The sequence below is a fragment of the Pongo pygmaeus genome, chromosome 1, assembly GCF_028885625.2.
Source record: "Pongo pygmaeus isolate AG05252 chromosome 1, NHGRI_mPonPyg2-v2.0_pri, whole genome shotgun sequence".
NCBI lineage: Eukaryota > Metazoa > Chordata > Mammalia > Primates > Hominidae > Pongo > Pongo pygmaeus.
In genome coordinates, this window is record NC_072373.2 from 53,037,768 (window position 1) to 53,059,126 (window position 21,359).

The 21,359-nt window shown below is 33.4% G+C and overlaps 1 protein-coding gene across 7 annotated transcripts in view; it reads left to right on the forward strand.

The window, feature by feature from the left end:
- Positions 1-21,359, forward strand: part of KCNT2 (potassium sodium-activated channel subfamily T member 2) — a 392,642-nt gene that overhangs the window by 114,223 nt on the left and 257,060 nt on the right. For all 7 annotated transcript variants that reach the window (XM_063647669.1, XM_063647672.1, XM_054449259.2 and 4 more), the window contains exons 2-5: positions 3,439-3,518; positions 5,826-5,925; positions 15,021-15,069; positions 18,142-18,201. In XM_063647669.1, the coding sequence (XP_063503739.1) occupies positions 3,439-3,518; positions 5,826-5,925; positions 15,021-15,069; positions 18,142-18,201 (289 nt within the window). The remainder of the gene's footprint in view (positions 1-3,438; positions 3,519-5,825; positions 5,926-15,020; positions 15,070-18,141; positions 18,202-21,359) is intronic.

A 21,359-nucleotide genomic window follows, 5' to 3' on the forward strand; every position in this document is an offset into this window, starting at 1 on the left:
GCTGTGAGATGGTATCTCATTGTGGTTTTGATTTGCATTTCTCTGATGGCCAGTGACCGTGAGCATTTTTTCATGTGTTTTTTGGCTGCATAAATGTCTTCTTTTGAGAAGTGTCTGTTCATGTCCTTCGCCCACTTTTTGATGGGGTTGTTTGTTTTTTTCTTGTAAATTTGTTGGAGTTCATTGTAGATTCTGGATATTAGCCCTTTGTCAGATGAGTAGGTTGCGAAAATTTTCTCCCATTTTGTAGGTTGCCTGTTCACTCTGATGGTAGTTTCTTTTGCTGTGCAGAAGCTCTTGAGTTTAATTAGATCCCATTTGTCAATTTTGGATTTTGTTGCCATTGCTTTTGGTGTTTTAGACATGAAGTCCTTGCCCATGCCTATGTCCTGAATGGTAATGCCTAGGTTTTCTTCTAGGGTTTTTATGGTTTCAGGTCTAACATTTAAGTCTTTAATCCATCTTGAATTGATTTTTGTATAAGGTGTAAGGAAGGGATCCAGTTTCAGCTTTCTACATATGGCTAGCCAGTTTTCCCAGCACCATTTATTAAACAGGGAATCCTTTCCCCATTTCTTGTTTTTCTCAGGTTTATGAAAAACATGGATTATATTAAAACATGAAATTATACAACTCTAAAAGTTGTATAATTTCATGTTTTAATATAATCCATGTTTTTCAATGATTATATTGACTCAGAGAGATCGCCAGATTCATTAAGAGTTTTACTTCACATAATTTGATAATTAAATTGGGATTAAGAAATTATTTAATGAGAGACTTCACACCATGCAAAATTGCCTTTGCTCTCAGGAAAAAAAAAGCCAGTGGCTCGCATGCTGTTGTCCAGCCTTTGGCACATTTATAGGCATTGGCGAGCTCTCCACATTGATGGCCATTTCAAAGTTGGATAATTCTCATTCATAATTCGTGTATTTATCTAATATTAGTTCTATTTAATAGAGAATCACGTGTCATTCTATTTTAATAATGTTGGTAACTGAAATATTTAAAGACAACTGTGACTCCTAACTCTTCATAATTATGAATTCTTTCTAGTTTCTTCTACCTTTCCATATGTGATATGTTTTCCAGATTCCTCATTATTTTTGTTAAGGCTTTAGATGATCTCATTTTAGTTAAAAAATGCTCCTCTGCACTTGTAATCCCAGCACTTTGGGAGGCTGAGGCGGGCGGATCACGAGGTCAGGAAATTGACTAACACGCGGTGGTGGCGGGCGCCTGTAGTCCCAGCTACCGGAGAGGCTGAGGAGAAGAACGGCGTGAACCCGGGAGGTGGAGCTTACACTGAGCTGAGATCCCGCCACTGCACTCCAGCCTGGGCCACAGAGCCAGACTCCCTCACAAAAAAACAACAAAAAAAGTCGCCTCTGTTACATACCCAGTACTGAACTCCAATATTATCTGAAAAATGGACTCATTCTTATAAATTTGGTAATTCTGGGAAGCAAATCTGCATGGCCTTTGCTGAATTATGTGTGGAATAGCCGTATGTCCTCTCAAATTTGCTTAGGTAGCCATAACAAATTTCAACTAATTTAGCTTTATCTCACCATTTACAGTTACTATATTTAAAATGAACTGACTTTTCATTTGATAAACAGGGAAACAGATCCAATAATGCATTTCCAAGACACCGATGAAGTTTTGTTTCTGTATGTGTGTGCATGGACTTTTGTAGTGTGTATATGTATGTAGATTTGTAGGATGTGCGCATGTACATGGGCGTACAGATGGAAATGTTCTGCTAAAAGATATCATTGCCATTTTAGTGGCTTCTTTAGAACTTCTAAAGAACTTCTCCAACTTCTAGTCTGGAGAAGTTATCAACTAAAGAGAATCTTGCTTACTTTAAAACAATTTCATTTAATATATAAGGTGAAGAAAAAACAAAGTAAGTCAGAATATGATAAGGAGGAAATAAAAATAGAAATATATTCTTTAGAGAGAAGATATAAAAGAACATTCAAGTATTTTAGAAGATACAACACATAGAGCTTAATTCGTAATTAATTTTAAAAATGCCCTGTTGGGAACATCACACACTGGGGCCTGGGGAAGGGATAGCATTAGGAGAAATAACTAATGTAGATGACAGATTGAGGGATGCAGCAAACCATACACATGGCACGTGTATACCCATGTAACAAACCTGCACGTTCTGCACATGTATCTCAGAACTTAAAGTATAGTAAAATAAAAAAAAAATGCCCTGTTGCTTTTGTGACACAAGAAACTGCTTTTAAACTATTCATGGTTTTCCTTGAATAAGCAGGGTAGTAGAGAGTTTATGAGATAATATAGTAGTGAAATATTTCTCAAATGCATGAGCAGCTTTGTAATGTCAGGTGTTTTTTTTCTCCCAGTTTTCTCTAAGGTATCTACTCTTGCAAAAAAAACAAAACCAAAAATCTCCCCCCTGAAAAAAAGACCCCCAAATCTTATCTGGCTTACATGAATTACATTTTCAAAATGTTACCATATTAGGAAAAATGAAATTAAATATTTGTTTTTGTGTAAACATTAAAATCCATTCTTAGCTGTTTTTGAAATTCTAACTCATAATATATTTGAGACTGATTAAGGAAATTGAGTATTATATTTACAAGTTACCTTGCACTGAACAAGATTTCTCTTTTCACCTAGTATTTTGAAAATATTAATTGTGCCTTCTCAAAGGGAGACTGTTTGCTAGAACTTAGAGTATTTATTAAAGTACTGCTATTATTTTAGACTGTTGATATTATTGTATAGTGGATCAAATATATAATATGCAGTCTATTAATTGAGTTGTTTGCTTTATAATCTACCTGTGGTAACCTTAACAGTTCTATTTGCCACTGCTACTTCTTGGTTGATCCATAAGTAGGAAGGTAAAGTGTTACAGAGTATGGTGTCCTAAATAGGCTCTAGGTGTAGTGAAGAATTGATTATTAGGCCCTGCCCTTTAAAATTCTGAATAAGTAGATCTGGCGTGGTGGTGTCCAAACTGAATTTTTCAAACGTCAGTTAATTCTTACAGCAGGGAAAAAAATGGGGAAAGCACTGATTCAAACCCATTTCAAACACACATATTAAAGACTTTTGCATTATTGCTGTTTTGAATAATCCATGCCACTCATTACGTTCATTAATACAAATAATTGAATTGACTGTGTATAATATTTAAAATGATTCTATCTTTAAAAGTAGAAAATAATTGCTTCTCTCTAAATCAGTACTTTACTCAGTTCTCATTTTCCATGGCAGGGAATTTACTAAAATATATAATGCATTAAATCAAATAATTTATTTCAAAAATATATTATTCTTTAAGTTAATTAGAGAACTACAGATCAATTTATATTTGTTGATCTTCATGAAAATAAAGATATGATTGCTTACATACATTTACATGTTTTTATTTTCTGTTTGCAGGGTACAAGTTGAATTCTATATGAATGAAAATACATTTAAAGAAAGACTAAAATTATTTTTCATAAAAAACCAGAGATCAAGTAAGTTATTCATTTCATTCCCCTCTCTGTTCATACATATATTGACTTCAAAATATTTCAACTGTGTGATCTTTTGCAAAATACTTTTTAGATAGAGGAATAAAATTGGTTATTTTTTCCAGCAGGTGGTAGAGGAATAAAATTGGTTATTTTTTCCAGCAGGTGGTAACATTTTAGAAAAGTATAGGCTCTGCATATAGTGATATTAATGCCTCTTGAACATCTTCAATTCTCCAAATTCCATGTTAATAAGTAGACTTCTGAGTGGACTACCTGGATTAGTATAAACATTGAGGAAAATAATTTAAATGAGGGTCCTTCCGTTTTAACTCTAAATATCGTATTTTCAAAAAGCTCTGACAGACCACAATGGGAAACAATTGTCTGATTTAGGGAAAGGAACGTTTAATATTTCCTAATCATTCCAAATAATAAGAAACATCTAGGTTGCACTGAAATATACAGATTCCTATCTTTCTTAGCCTAGAGATTTTGAGCCAGGAAGTGTTTAACATCCCAGTGATTCTTATCATCAGACAAATGTAAGAAAGTAACAAAGTAGAACTTCAAGAATACAAAATTGGCATAGTAACTGTCCTTCTGAGCCTATTCAAGGTTAGGAGTGCCGCTGATGCTTGTTGCTTCCCACAATGCCATATATGTTTAAAAAGCCATATGTAATAAACCAATATGCAATTTTTTTTCATGGTCATTGCTTAAAATGTCACAAGGAATGGAGAGGCCTGTATTAGTTGGTATAGACGTTAAGCTCTGTGAATTTTGACCTCCAAATCCTCTTGTCGAAATTAAGTTGTGCCTCTGTAGGTAGGATTCAAAGAGAGAAGCTTGACTTGTGGGAAGTTATCCAAATACTGATGATATGGAATATTTCAATATTTAAGTTATACTGCTCAGATAGTCTTAATGACAGGCTGGCCTCAAGGTTAAGACTGTTAGTAACTAATGCTTTTCTAACATGGTTGTTCAGAATATCCAAGGAAGCTCCATAAATAGATATTACCTAAAGGGGTCACATCATCTGAATAGTTTCCCTTATTTCAGTACTAACAGTCCTATCTTTCCAGGCCAAAAAAGGTGGATGCATTGTTTGAATACTTCACCCATAGTCAGCTGCAACTAAGCAGTTATTTGAGGAGGCCCATTTCTATAAAACCAGCACAATTTCATTAATAATTTGAAAGATTCTTTAAGGAAGTGAACCCATAAAAGGTATTCAGCATTTTAATTGGAAAAGCTAGGAAAAATTTCACAAATGATAAGCATTAACCTTTTTACTGGTAAGAACTGTTACCACAAGTACACTCACAACAGCAGAGTAGGACAAAAAAAGTGACATTTCATTTCTAGATTTTATTAAGTAATAATTATAGGAAGGCCTTTATCAAAATTTTATTCATAATGCATGAATCAGATATCACAAGGTAATTACAGGAAAGATAATGCTCATATTAATCAGACTTCTTGTATATTTTGCTTAATCTTAAATACTCTTCATCATCATTGAATATTACAGGCTGCATAATTGTGACCTACACAGTTTAGAAGATACATACATGGCAGTTTTAATTCCCACAAAAGTTTAAGATTTCATGGGTATTTTAAATAGTTAAAAATAGAATTTAATTTATTGAACTTTAAACGTGTGTGTGTGTATGTGACAGAAATGGAGAGATTGATCGTATGTGTGTTTCTCAGTGTATGCTATTAAGATTTCTCTATACTTATATAATATATATTATTATATAATGAATAAATAATATATATAAGTATATAATTGGTATGTCTTATAATTATACAGTTATTAAATATACAACATAGAACCATACAAATATAATTAATTTCTTTATAATCAAATCTACAAGATTCTGTGAAGGTATAAGTTTTATAACTTGGCTTGTGAATTTGTAAGCAGCTAGATTTTCTAGCCAAACTTTATCCCAAAATTTATGGATATATAAAATGCTTAAACTTATAAACATACTTTAATCAACCTCGATTGGACACAAATTTTGTGGCTTCTGAATGTTCAAATCCAGATTTAGTCTTTTTATAAAATATGCACTCTCATTTGCAGTTCAAGCATTCTGTCAAACTCGCTTTTTGTTTCAATATTCAGGTAATTAAAATTCAGCCACCAAGAACTTCAGAGAGTTTAGACAATTATAGTAGTGTAGCTTCTAAATACAATTTAAGTGCTGTATTTAAAGTTGATATTTTTGACAATTCTTTTTAGTCTTTTGTGAACTAAGTTCAAATAAAAATCAAACTTTTATCATTTGTTTAAAGGTCTAAGGATACGCCTGTTCAATTTTTCTCTCAAATTACTAAGCTGCTTATTATACATAATCCGAGTACTACTAGAAAACCCTTCACAAGGAAATGAATGGTAAGGTACCTTTTTCTGACCTTCAACAATATTATTTTGATTATTTTTAGTTGTATCACATTCTAAATTTAAAGCATGTTGTATAGAGCTTAATTTTTAAGGGCATTTTAGGTGTTTGTCACAAATAAAATTGATCTGATTTACAGGCACTACATAATTCTTGTAGGTTCTTTGTAAGTATCTTTTATTATTTTTCTGTTTGTCTGATGCTAATATTGGACTGTTAGGCATAAAATTTTATTGCTAGCCAAAGTGCATTAAGTAGTTTTTGTTTTAAAATGGGTAAGTCTCTTTAAAGACCCAAATGCATTTTTGTTCTTGATTTTCAGATATTCCCAAAAGATTTACTCTACTGCATGACAGCTTTATATTTTCATAATAATAAGTAGTTATTAACCTTCAGTGGAAACACTCCATCATATATTGGGAAGGATAACTATCTCAAGACTCAGTTTTAACCTGTGCAGTTCTTCATCTTATTTGAGTTAAATGACATTGATGTATTAACTTGACTTATTTTGTGCTCATAATTGTGTTGCTCTTATTAAATTATATTTCTAGTCATTTGTGGATTTTCCTTTTTAGGCTCTGCCTTTTGCTAGAAACAGTAGGAAAAGGTACTGGTGTGTAATTGTATGCATAATATTTATCTAGTCATCATCCTGGACCCTTGTCAAGCCTACTAAATTTACAATGATTTTCAAAGCTGAAAACTTAATTTGATGACTAACATCTGTACAATTATTTCTTCATGTGCAAGTCTGCCCTAAGAAAATTAAAAAATGAAATGATCAAAGTAAAATGGAAAGTGAGCTCATAATATGCATTTAAATGAATTGGTTACCCCTCAGCTTGTTTAGGTAGTAAAAATGATTCTGTATTTGTTTAAAGGTTTGTATTTATTTAATGTTAAAGATTAATAAGTGAAGTTTTATTTAATAATCTATGATAATTCTTTATAAAACTATTTAATGAGATATGAATATTTCACTGTATCTTTATTACTTAGCATGTACCAGTCACATTGCTATTAGCAAAGATGTAGAGATGCATAGGAACATTCAGTACCCTTAGGGAACTTTTAATCTGTGAAAAGATTGTTTATTTTGGAGTTCCTGCTATTTCTGTCATTAGACTAGTTTTCTTATATGTGTTATTTTTCGGTATATATTTCGTCTTATTATTCTCACCTTATATATGAAGAAATAGAGGTTTTCTCATATTTGCCACTCTGCTTTGAGACCCTCAGGACTAATCTTATCATGCTTTTTATCTCTGTTTAAGCAGTGGCCACAGGAAATCAGCGTGTTCCTATTCTCCCAAATTCCAACTGCATATTTAACTTTAGTACTTTGATGTCCAGACATTTCAGACTCACCGTGTTCCAATTAGCTTTTTCAGTGCTCTTCCACATCTCAATGAACGAAAACTCTATCCTTCCCCCAAACCCTGCTCTACTCACAGCCTTCCGCATTTCAGCGGATAACAATTACATCCTAAAAGTTGCTTGGACCAAAAGCTTTAGAATCCATTCTTTACTTTTCTGCAGCATATACAAACGCCCTAGAAAATTCTATCATTTCTACTTTCAAGATAAACCTGGCACACAATCACTTCTCAATGTCACCATGCTTGTACAAGCCACCTTCTCACACCTGGAGTGCTGCAATAGCTTCCTAATTAATTAATCCCGCTAATTGAACCTTTGTTCCCTTTTGATAGATTCTTAATGTAGAAGCTATTTCTGTAAAATATAAGTCACATCTTGATACGACTCTGCTCTGATTGCCGAAGTACTTACCATGGCTTTATAACTTCACTACCCACTACTCATCCCACACCCATTCTGTCTGGTCCAGCCACATTGGCCTCGCTCTGTTCTTGATCATACCAGACACACCCAGCTTAGGTCCTTCATAGGGGCGTTTCTTTGTGTCCAGGATTCTCTTCCTTCAGATAACATAAGGCACACTTCCTCAGATAATATGAAGCTTCCTATTTAACATTGTAATCTCCTCATAAGACTCCCTTAATAGTTTTCTTCTTTTTCTTTTTTTTCTCTAGAGCCTGTTTCTCTTTTACGTATTCTACCTAATTTTACTCATTTATTTTGTTTTCTGTGGTATTCCATGAATACTAGAGAGGATATTCCATGACAGCAGGGATCATTGCCTGAATCCCCAGAGCCTGGCACAAGGTGGCAAACAATAGTTATTTGTTAAATGAATGAATGGATACATGAGTAAAAGAAGTTCCTTAATCATCTAACTTTTGCCTGCTCCACCTCATCAGCCCCCTACTCCAGCTATGCTGAACTACTTGAAGTAGCTTATGCACCTTTGATCTCCCTTCCTCTGGGCCTTTGAACATTCTTCTCCCTCTTCTGGGAAATTAGGTTTCCTGCCCCTCACAACCCACAATTTTGACTTGCTTCTGGACTCCAGGGCCTTCAGGAAAACAACTTTTTGGATAACAGTTAATCTAAAATCCTTATGGGTATTGTGCCTTGTAGCCCAATTCCACTCTGGCTTAGGAGTATCTTCTGGGTGCTCTCCCACATACTTCTCTCACAACAGCCAAAGCATTGCCCTTGATTTTACCATTCACTTAACAGTCCTTTCTATATGCTCACCAAGGGCAAGAACCATGCCGTGTTTTCCTCTGTAGCTCTCACACTAAGCGTAGGACTTGGTAGGTCAGTGAATACTGCTGAATTAATGAAATGATGCTCAGCAATTTTATTGATAGTGTGTTGCACAATAAAAATGATTGAGGACTACTGCCTGGAGATGTCAGTGTTAATAAAATGGTTCATGTAACAAATTATTCTACAATCATATCAGAATTATTTTTAAAATGTGGTGATTTACAAATAAAAAGTACACTAGCGAGACCTGAAAATCATAAAATGAGGCATGATGGAATCCTTCTAAGGGTAAAAGGGCATTTGGTGGGTGTTAGCAGAGTAAAATTATATTACTTGGAAACATTAAGAGGAACAAAGTTTCCTACAATTAACTTCTATGTAATATCACTAAGAATATTTGGCCATAATTGTAGAGGATATACATTTGAAAAATCAGATTACAGTAATTAAAAAATATTTATGGTTCCATTTTGAATACAATGTTCTGTTTAGTTCCCATTGTCATTGCAGTATTGGTTAATGAAAAACAGAAGTCGCCTTTATGGGTGCAGGCTCTATTTTAAAATAATGAGGCTAATTAAGCAAAGAGATTTATTTAATTAGAGCTTCTGACATGATAAGTCTGCAGATATTTTCTGCTGCTTTGCTTTATTTTTAAATCCCTTTCAGGAATCAAAACTGATATGAAAACATTATAATATGGGAAAACTGAATAATATGAAAAGAATTTTATTGTTAATATATGATGTGTGAATGGCAAACTGTGATGTACACACAATGTGTAGTAAATGATTTAAAGATGTTAGGAAAGGAAGCACACCTGCAGCATGTAGTTTATAAATTACACTGAAAGATGAGCCGTCAGCATTAACTCATTGCCTGCTGATGCTTACAGTTCATCACTGTGTCCAAACTCATGCATCTGTATCTACTTTAAAAATTGTTCAAATGATTATTAGTTTTTAACATCAAGTGATAGAGACACAGGTAAGAAGCACATGAACATTCTTCTATTTTATGGTATTTGGATTCCATTTAAAATCAACGCCTAATATAGCAAATGGTGTGTTTAAGTGAAATTCAAATTTTAAATATTATTTCTTCCTCAGGGTAACAACTATTCAGGGAAGAAAATATAATTTTGACAATAGCTCTTAAATATTTGATGATCCATAGGAATGAACATTTTAATGCAGACCTTTTCTTCTTTTTTCTATATTGATTATTTTTTAGATTGAAGTAGGACTAAGTTCTCTAACAAATCTCAAAAATTTAAAAGCATTTTTTTGTTTACTGGAGTCTAATACTGGTGTTTTTGGTCATTGTGAACCTTTTCTCCATATAATGATTCACATACACAAACATACACAGACACAGACACACACGCGTGCACACACACACACACACACACACTCCATAACATGGTAGGTATTATACGTACAAGCCCCCTGCATTTTGTGATTATGTGTTGTCCTAAGACCGGAATCTTTGCATCATGATTTCAGAAAGAGAAAGAGAGCTTGGAGAAGGCATATATGTTTTTAAAAATTATTGGCCAGCAAATGACAAACATCACTTTTGCTTGTGCTTCATACTCAGGTCCCACATGAGAACCAGTTATATCATCATACCTTGACACAAAGACTGAGAAATGTAGTTGACTGAAGAGTGACTTTTTTGCACTTGACTCTATGCCAAGGAAGGGGGAGAAGGAATGTTAATTAAAGAGCCAACTCTGTCACAGCCAACGTTATGTCCGGTGGAAGGGTCCTTAATGTCCATTCTTTCAAAGACTTAGTTATCAGTCTTCTCCGTAACATCCTTGATAGTTGGTTGTCTAACCTGGGATTAAATGTTTCCAATGTTTTGAAAGGATTCAAATACTGAAAAGTCTTTCTAACATATTGGCAAGACTCATATGCTTTCATATTTTTGTCACCTGGTTTTTGGATGTGTATTAAATATTTTATGTTCTTCTTGAAATGTGGGCTTAGTATCATATCTAGTATTCAGATTTTAGTGTATATTATGGTCAGGGGAGTTGTATAATTTACCCTCCTGTTTTATTTATTATTTGTTAATACATTACAAGCTTATATTAGTTTTTTTTTTTTTTTTGGAGCTATCAGTCTTTGAGTTCATCTTGGGTTTGTGAGCAACATATCCTTTCATATGAATTATGTCCTGCATGTTAACCCTATTACTTTCAAACGCTTTGTTCTTCTGCTAAACATATTCACCTCCTGACTCCCACCTCCTCTGCCAAAGCTGTTCTCACATTTTTACCCTCTATTTTCCTACTTTTAAGACAGTTCATAAGTGTTCTGGGAAAAGTGACTGAGGCTACATTATTAAGTTCCTATATTTAACTTTTGCTTTTCCTTCCATTGTTTGGTATGGTTCCTTTAGTTTTCATAATAATGCTTCACACATGAATTTTATCAACAGGATAGTCTAATTCAGAATAACTGAATGATATATATTTGGGTTTTGGTTTGCATTTTTTTATTTAATTTTTTATATTTTGGAAAGGGAAATTTGTTTATTATTTAAAAATGTTTCATGCATATTACAATATAGATATATATGGCAAGGAAGTAAAAATTATCTGAGATCACAACACCTAGAATAAATACTTTTAGCATTTTTTAAAGATTTCATTTACAAATTCTCTCTATACACAGACATATAGATAACATATACATACTGGTATGACCTAAAGTAATATTTTAATGACTTTTTCCTCATTTGTAATGTTTTTGTTGTTTTACTTGATGATGATGCATCTGCTACTTAAATTCTCTTCTTGTTAGGTATTCAGATAGATTCTAGTTACTCTCCTGCTATAAATAATACTGAAATAAATATTATTGTGCATGTTTTCTTTCCTCCTAGTGTTTTTTTATCAATGAGATTAAGTTTTTATTTGAAATTATAATTTGGCTGTCAGTTTTGGTTTCACTCCTCATTTTGGAGGTTATCTACGAATGTGCAGATTAGATCCCACATTCTTTTTTTTATGATAAGTTCATTTTATGAAGGAGGGTTTGAACACTAGTTTTTACCAAAATGTATACATTTCCTTCTATGTATTTATCCAATTTAATGTTAAGGAAACTGGTAAAAGTATGTCTTTCCATTGGAGATCTCTTTGAAATTTATGTATGAGATTTGTAGAATTTTTTTTTTTTATGGATTCTGAAGCCTATTTCACAAGACATAGTCTGGCCTGGAAAATAAGTATGTCTTTTTTAAAACTCTTATTTAAATTCTTTATGACATTTCAATTGCCTACCAATATCACAGAGCAAAGAAAATGCCATTAGTTTGATGTAAGCAGATTTTTTTTGGAATTTTAAAAATACGAAGCTGATTGTATTACAAATTTCAGATATACACATTAGAAAATTATTTCTTTTGGACCCTTTAGAAAAGTATTGATTTCACCGAATCTGCTACACTGGCACTGTAAAAGTCTTAAACTAACTTCATTATTATTTTTGTCCAAGTTCCTTCCCCTCGCCCCCCAATCCCCAACAGGCCCTGGTATGTGTTGTTCCCCTCCTTGTGTCCATGTGATCTCATTGTTCAATGTCTACTTATGAGTGAGAGCGTGTGGTGCTTGGTTTTCTGTTCCTATGTTAGTTTGCTGAGGATGATGCCTTCCACCTTCATCCATGTCCCTGAAAAGGACCTGATCTCATTCCTTTTTACGACTGCATAATATTCCATGATGTATATGTACCACATTTTTTTATCCAGTCTATCATTGATAGGCATTCTGGTTGGTTCCATGACTTTGCCATTGTAAATAGTGCTGCAATAAATATAAGTGTGCATGTGTCTTTAGAGTAGAATGATTAATACTCCTTTGGTTATATACCCAGTAATGGGATTGCCGGGTCAAATGGTATTTCTGGTTCTAGCTCCTTGAAGAATCGCCATACTGTTTTCGACAATGGTTGAACTAATTTTCATTCTCACCAACAGTGTAAAAGCATTCCTAATTCTCCAGCATCTATTGTTTCTTGACTTTTTAAAAAGGATCTCCTATTCAATAAATGGTGCTGGGAAAACTGGCTAGCCATATGCAGAAAACTGAAACTGGACCCTTTCTTTACACCTTATACAAAAATTAACTCAAGATGGATTAAAGACTTAAATGTAAACCCCAAAACCAGAAAGGCCCTAGAAGAAAACCTAGGCAATACCATTCAGGACATAGGCATGGGCAAAGACTTCATGACAAAAATGCCAAAAGTAATTGCAACAAAAGCCAAAATTGACAAATAGGATCTTATTAAACTAAAGAGCTTGTGCACATCAAAAGAAACTATAATCAGAGTGAATATCAGGCAACCTACAGAATGGGAGGAAATTTTTTCAATCTACCTATCTGGCAAAGGTCTAATATCCATAATTTACAAGGAACTAAAACAAATTTACATGAAAAAAACAAACAACCCCATCAAAAAGTGGGCAAAGTTTATGAACATACAATTCTCAAAAAAAAGACATTTACACAGCCAATGAACATATGAAAAAAAGCTCAACATCCCTGATCAATGGAAAAATACAAATCAAAATCACAATGAGATACCATCTCATGCCAGTCAGAATGGCGATTATGAAAGTCAAGCAGATTTTAATAAGTCTGTGTTAATTACCAATTTTCTTTGAAAATACGCACTTCTGTTCAGCAACTGATTTTATAATTTTTTCCAGAGATTGCTATCTACTTGACAATATAGTAACTTTTGTGGCACATAATTTTTCCACTTAACAAAACTGGGCATCTATCCCTCTTCACTCTGACACACCTTGTTGTAGTCTGATTTCTCAAATGTTACTTAGAATATAAAAGTGTTTTAGAAAAGACAGTGATAACGGATCCATAAGTTATACCTTTGCCTTAATTGTCACCATTTATCATTGATCATTGGTTGCCTAGTTTAATATATGCATGTACTTAGCAAGGCATTGGGTTTATAATGGTCAGTAAATTAGATAGTTATTTTATCTTATGGAACTTGTAATTGCGAGGAGACAGCCATTAAAGAAACACATATACAAATAAATATAAAGTTTCCACTGAGATGAGTGGCAGGAAAGGTGTGATGGGTGACATGGCCCAAGGGATTAGTTGACAAAGTTTATCAAGTGGAGTCCTCAGAGAGGGTTTCCCTGAAACACAGAGGGTTGAGCTGAGACTTCTAGGATGAGAGGAGAGAATGTAAAAAAGGGCTTGTAGAAGGAACGAGTGAGTCCATTTGAATAAGTCTAAGAATGCCGTGTCAACTGTTTTGATCTTTATTCTAGCGAAAGTGCAAAGGCAATACACAATAGGGAATAGGGTAATGTGATCTAAAACGCATTTTGAAAGAATCAGTGTATTTGCGACTTGGAGAAAAATGGTAGAAGGCAAAAGAAGTGCAGTGTTCCCACTGGTAGGTTTTTGCAAGCATCCAATTGTGAAAAATAGTGGCTTGGAAAAGGTGATTGTGGTAGTAGACATGAAAAGAAGCAGATGAATTCTGCAGATATTTGGTTGCAATGACTGAAAAGGTTTGATGGCTAGTGAATTTAGTATTTACAGATGCAGGAGAAGAAAGTATTTAAAAGGATGCTCAAGTTTTGAGTAGCCAAATAAAATGAGATTTGGCACCATTTACTGAAATGCGAAAAACTACCATTCACCTGCCTCTCTTCAGGAAAATGTAATTATTTTCATCTTTTCCTGAATAGGGTATATTGCTGTGAGTAACTCTCATTGGAATCAACTGTGTACTAAATGATGTAGACACAACTACGTTATAAATTGTGGAAAATTAGAATTAGAGGGATATTAAGTGTTATGATGTTCTTTCCAGAGCATAAGCCTTTTTATCATCAGAAAATATATTATTTTTAGGGAATAAAGATGATTACTCCTTGTCTTGCCCAGTATGTTAACCCAGTCACACTGTTTTCCATGGTATGTTAAATATTTTATAAAACTTCAAGTCTGAAATATTATTGTGTTGTATACTCTGTTACTGACTTTTTTCTGATTATTTATACTGTTGTATTTATACAGGACATACATATGTCCTGTTACAAATAAGAAAATCTTAGAGTTTATAGAAGACTATTAAATGACTTTTCAGTGTAGAATTATCCAGTAAAGGGTTTAAGGTTATTCTGCCCTGCCATATCATTCTTTAAATAATGTCACATATTTTAATTTTTTAACAGTGACAAAAAATGAAATTCATAAAGTTTTTATTGGAATAGAAATGAATGTTAGCAAAAAGAAAACTAAGGCAACAACATTTTTTCAAATGTTGATTTTGATATTTTGTCTTTTTTATGCTAGCATTCTTTTAATATTTCCAACTTTAACTGAATTTTAAAAGTGAATAGATTTTTCACATTTTAAAAAACTAACTTATTATTATTCTTTTTATAGGTCTCATATCTTTTGGGTGAACAGAAGTCTACCTTTGTGGGGCTTACAGGTTATGTACAATTTTGTTTTATCCCTATATCTCTGGGTTTATTCACATTTCACAGAGAAGTACTATTGGAGAGCTTTTGATGTTCAAAATGAGTTTGTCTTTCTGCCTGATTAATCTTCATGCACATCTTGGACTAACATTTTCATTTTATTTTCTTTTTTGTCTGAGCCCTGCATTCTACCTCTGGAGGATTTCGTCGTGATCAGAATTAGATTTTAAAGAGCTTGTGAGAGTTTGGAGAAAACCAAAGTAAACTACTGCTTTAAGGCTCCACAAGTTTTCCCAAACTACATTAAGTATTCCTGTTATATGATTCCTTTAAAGTTAATCAAAGCCTATAACTGTGTTTGCTTTTTACCTTGTATTCTTAGTGTCTGGAATATGGTAGACTATCAATAAATAATTATTTAATGAATGAACAAATGAAATAATGACTCATATCACCAATAGTAAGAGCTTAGTTCCTAAGCAATTAATCATGTAAATAAAACCAAAAGTATGCCACAGCGTAACAGGAGTCTTTAAGAAAGGCTAAGAAAATATGACAGAGCGCAACATGTCTGATTTATATTGTTGAGGTGTTCCCTAGAGTCTCCGTTACTTCTTTGTTTTGTTTTGTTTTCTACTGAATTTCATGCCCAGCAAACTTTTTGTAAGTTTCTATCTCCTCTACTTCTGTTTACTTCCTACAGATCCTTTTTATTTTTTGTTGCTTTTAAAAATTACAAATTAATCAGAAGAACAGAATCACCAACATCAGAAAGAATTGGTGGTTGGAAGACAGTGGAGTCTGGAGGAAAGAGAAAGACTTTAAGACTCACTGTTTAGGAGCAATCTTTAAAATAGTTTATTTATTTATTCATAAAATTGTATACATTTATGGGGTACAAGTGCAATGTTATTACTTAGCTATTTTGAGTAGTGGTAAAGTCCAGCCTTTCACTATATCCATCACTCAAATAATGTATGTTACACTTACTGGGCAATTTCTCATCATCCACCCCCTTGCTACCTTCTCACTCTTCCAAGTCTTCAATATCTTTCATTCTACACTCATTCCACATGCCTTTCAAAGTCACGATGATTGTGAAGTCTGTATATTTGTATGTGATAATGAATTACTTTAAGTATGTGTGCACTGTGATCATAACCATGAAATCAAGTTTTTACTGTGCCTGGGTGTTTTAAGTTTTGTTAAAGTCAAGTTGCTTTTTACATTTCCTTACTCTCACTTTTGTTGCAATATCATATTAATTTATAAATAACTCTGAAAATATTGAAATGTTCATTAAAATGTAGTATTTTAATCTCTGAGCTATCCTTCAATTAAGTGCACATTTAAAATAAATTGTTTTATGAATAGCCATATATTATCTTCAAATATATTTTGATCCATTCAAATTGCTTTTTAAAACAGTGATATTTTAAAATAATAACGATACTCTTTTTTTTTTTTTTTTTTTTTGAGACGGAGTCTCTCTCTGTCGCCCAGGCTGGAGTGCAGTGGCGCGATCTCCGCTCCGCCTCCTGGGTTCACGCCATTCTCCTGCCTCAGCCTCCTGAGTAGCTGGGACTACAGGCGCCTGCCACCGCGCCCGGCTAATTTTTTTGTATTTTTAGTAGAGACGGGGTTTCACCGTGTTAGCCAGGATGGTCTCGATCTCCTGACCTTGTGATCCACCCACCTCGGTCTCCCAAAGTGCTGGGATTACAGACGTGAACTACTGCGCCCGGCCGATGTTCATTTTTAAGTAGCACTTTGAGTAACATGTTAAAAATGCTCTAGAGATCATCTAATGCTATGTACTTCTACAAAAAAAGCATAAGTAATTATGATTTAGAGGATTTATGGAGAAAATGAAAGAGATTTGCGTTTTCTATCATAATAATGCCTGGCTACTGCACATACTTCTGAACATATTTTACTTACACTGCTATGCATTTTATCTGTTTTCTTATTGTTCTTGTGTTTTAATATTCTTTTAAATTCAAAGATTTTTATCCCAACAGAAGAAAAAATGTAATCTCCAGGGTATCTGCCATTCTCATTCAAATAGTCTTAAACGTCAAAAATCTATAAACATATATATTTACCTGAGTCACTTTTTGTTTATATTTGCTTATTTGATTATATTTATCTATCCTAAGGTTGTAGAGTACTTTACACAGAATAATTTTATTATTTTTTCTACTTACTTTTTGTGGCACAGTAATATATTTTTGGTAATTAACAGTAGAGATGGTGTATACAATAGAGAATACAGAAAAAGATAAAAGCATACATAGGAAGATAGTACTAACACTTCTATCTGCACAAGGGGAATTGGTTATGAAATTCATTCAAATAAAATCTGAAAGTACTTTGAAGTGGTGGTATGGTCTATTTTATTTAGTATGCAAAGATGTAGCCTTTTTATTTTGTTTGACATGGGTGATAAGATTGAATATACTATTAAACTTGAAGTGTGTGTTATTTCATTTTCTGTATTTTCTGAAGAGAAATACTGATTTTGGTACAGATGGTCGTGCTTCTGGGATAGAGTGGTTATCTGTGGTGGACAGTTACGTGTGATTTTATGTATTAGAAACACACACACGTAGCTGGGCACGGTGGCTCACGCCTGTAATCGCAGCACTTAGGAATACTGAGTTAGGTGGATTGCTTGAGCCCAGGGGCTTGAGACCAGCCTGGACAACATTGCAAAAACCCATTTCTATTTAAAAAATTTTTTTTAAATGAAACACACACATAAAAGGACCTGTTCTTTATATATCATGTAAACTTCAGCCAGTCTATTTTAATACCACCTTTACATTTTGAATAATAACTAAAAATGGTTTACTAAGGAGTATTAGAATGTATGAAAGCTAAGCTGTAGTACAGGAGACAGCAAACTCTGGCAAGCAGCCTGTCATCTGTGTATAGAAGTTGAAGTGCCACCTAATAAGTCCTATTATATACCCATATATGTATACATGCAAATATATTTAAATAAAGTTAGTAGTATAGCCAAGAATATATATAATTTAATTGTATTGCATTTTCTCATTAAGTTACAATTTATCTTTCAGGTTTCAGTGGCATTGATAAGTCTGTTTGAAACAATATTACTTGGTTATCTTAGTTATAAGGTAAGTTATTTTAATTAGCAGTTTCCCGCTGATAGAACACATCGGTAGTATTTACTCAGTATTCCTCTATTTAAAGTTTGCACTGGAGGGTAAGGCTGACTCTTCTTGAGCCACTTTGTTTTGAGCCTCCTCAGTAGCTGATAAAAAGCTGTATGAATACAGTAATGTTTTCCTTGATGACTTACAAATGCTTTGCTAGTTCCTATGGGTTTACTTACCCATTATATGTATGCATATAGTGAGGCAAGCAAATGGAATGGTTCAACTTTATTGTATTCAACATTTTTTTTTTCTGATTTGTACACAAAATATTGAGAAAGCAAAAACATGTATGTCAGGAATTATTTTAATAAATTATCTTATTTTTTGATAAAGCTTTGTTTGGCTAACATGACTTAACAAATATTTATTGAGCTCCTACTTAATGGAGAGCTCTATACTTCACGTGATTCTTTTCTCAATGAGTTTACAATCAAGAAAGGGGAGGTTACAGCAGAATATCATACAGATAATAATAATACAAGCAGCATATAATGGGTACTTCCAGTGAGGTCAAAGAAAGTACTGTGGGGTTTTATAGAGAGAGTTCATATCATGGAATGAAAAAGAAACACTAGTACTTGAACCATAGTGATTTCAATAAGGCAAGATGAAAAGACAGCACAATAGAGATTGATAAAATTAGCAAAGGCATAAAGGAAGGACTTCGCATGTAAAATTGGAGGAATAATACATATATTTGTCTAGAACATGGGGGCATTGTATAGCAGCATATATTTTTAAGTTGATGGAAGATGACTTACACAAGATTCTGTAATTGAAATTCAGTTTTAGGAATATTAGTTCAGAATCTCTATGCAGTTCAGGTCAAATAGACATTATGGTGAAGTTCATGTGCTCAGTTAAGATGTGTTGCAGTATGAAAGGAAAACTGACAGTAAGATTTTGGCTGGATAAAAAGATTTGCCAGTTTTAATGAAAGATTAATTATGAAGGTAGAAGCTAAAGAAATCATCAACTGATGGGTTGAGATAGGCCAAGAGAAGGAAATTCATAGCATTCTAATAGCTTCTGAGTTTGAAGGACTGGAAGTACTGCAGTAAAACTAAGAAACAATTGTATCAAGAAAAAAGTCAGATTGGGATCCACATAGATTAAATAATGGAATTAGTTTTGGAGGTGATTAATTTCAGGCACTGGTGAGCACACAGATAAATAAGGTATGCAATTGAGAATGAGAATCTGGAACTTTTGAGAGAGAGATTTATTAAGACTTGACAGTCATTTTCACTATTAAGACCTGATAGTAAAGGAAGCCATGAGAATCTATCATGCATGAGTTAATCACCAGGGTGGAAACTAAGGCTTATGTTGATGGAGATGCTTAAATTCAGGGTTTTGGAGAAATAATAGAACAATCAGGGAAGGCAGAGAAGTTAGAAAAGCTAGAAAGTCATTGGAATGATTGTCATAATCATTACTAATTTTTGTTAATAGCCTTTTCATCTACTCTATCAAGTGTACTCAAGCTTATGTTTTTGGGGAACTCATATCTAGCACATCAATTTCTTTCTTACTTTTTTTTTTTTTTTTTTTTTTTTTTTGGCAAAGGGTCTCACACTGTCACCCAGGCTGGAGAGCAGTAGCACGATTATGGCTCACTGCAGCTTCAACTCCGCTCGGCCTGGGTTCAAGCAATTCTCCCTACTCTCTTGACTAGCTTAGACTATAGGTGCACACCACCACCTGGCTAATTTTTTCGTATTTTTTTGTAGAGACAGGATTTTGCCATGTTGCCCAGGCTGGTCTCAAACTCCTTGGGTCAGGTGATCCTCCAACCTCAGCTTCCCAAGGGGCTGGGGTAACAGCATGAGCCACTGCATCTGTCCCTCTCTGACTTTTTAAAACAAGAGTTTTGAAAATAACATTCTTCAGACTATTATTTAGTTCTAAATTTAGAGCAAGAAGTTTTTACAAACTCACCCTTTTTTCAGGCTCACTTTTTTTTTCTTTTTAATTCTCATTATTGCCATCTTAAAAAAAAAACACTAATTCCTAAGAATGTCAGATTGATGAATAAGAAAGTATAGAAACAAAAGAATGACAGCTTTAAAAAATATAGGTGGATTGATTACAATTTATGAGAAGACATAGGATGTTAGAAATGTCTGAGGAACAAAAAGTATTATATAAAAGCATATGTGCTGTGTCAAGTATAAGAAACTTGAGAAAAGGCTATTGAGTTTACAAATTAGGAGGTCATTTGCTATTTGCCTACAATAGGTCAGTTATAATGGAATACAATTGAGTGTCAAAATTGTTAAATGGAGAATGTTGTTTGACTGGGGCAGGTGCTTACTCAAAGCAGTAGGATGAAGCAAGGATGACTGCTTCATGATAAAAAAAAATCTTCATTGTTTAAAAAAGAGAGAAAGTACAAGGCAGGAGTGAAATACTATAGGAAAGTTTATAATAAGTAAGAAGTAAGTAAAATGGAATAGAAACCTGAGGTTTAATGATTAGTTTTGGAAAGTCTCCATTGTCTTTTGGGAGTGCAGAAGGTGGAAAGTGGTGGATCAATAAGTAAATTAGAGCTAGAGAAGAGAAATGTTAAGAGCTTTCACATGGGAGCCACACATCCCTAAATTACCTGGAAAAGTACTAAATCAATAATAAGCAATATAGATGAAGATAATGAAGAAGGGTCTTCTAAGCGTTTATAAGTATATCAAGTATATCTCCTTGTCAAAATAGATGCACTATAAATATGTCCTGATTGACAAATCTGGATATTGGGCAACTAGAAAAATGAAACAAAATAAAAAATCAAATAAATTAATATCCCAGATCTTATCTTTAATGTTCATTAATATACATGCATACATACATATGATAAATGTTGAATGTAGTATATAAATAATGGTATGCTTAAAATTTAGGCATGTGTGTTTTGGGGTAAATTAATCCTATCCTTTCCACTAGTACAGGAATATATACAAAATTTTAACATGGCCAAAATATTAATCTGTATCTGAAGATGTATTTGCTCCAACTTCTGGCTAAAATGTAATATGAAATTAAGATTGGTGTTTTGCTAATAGAACTCTTAGCACTAATTTTAAAAGCCGTTTAAAAACACATATCGATTCAAGATAATT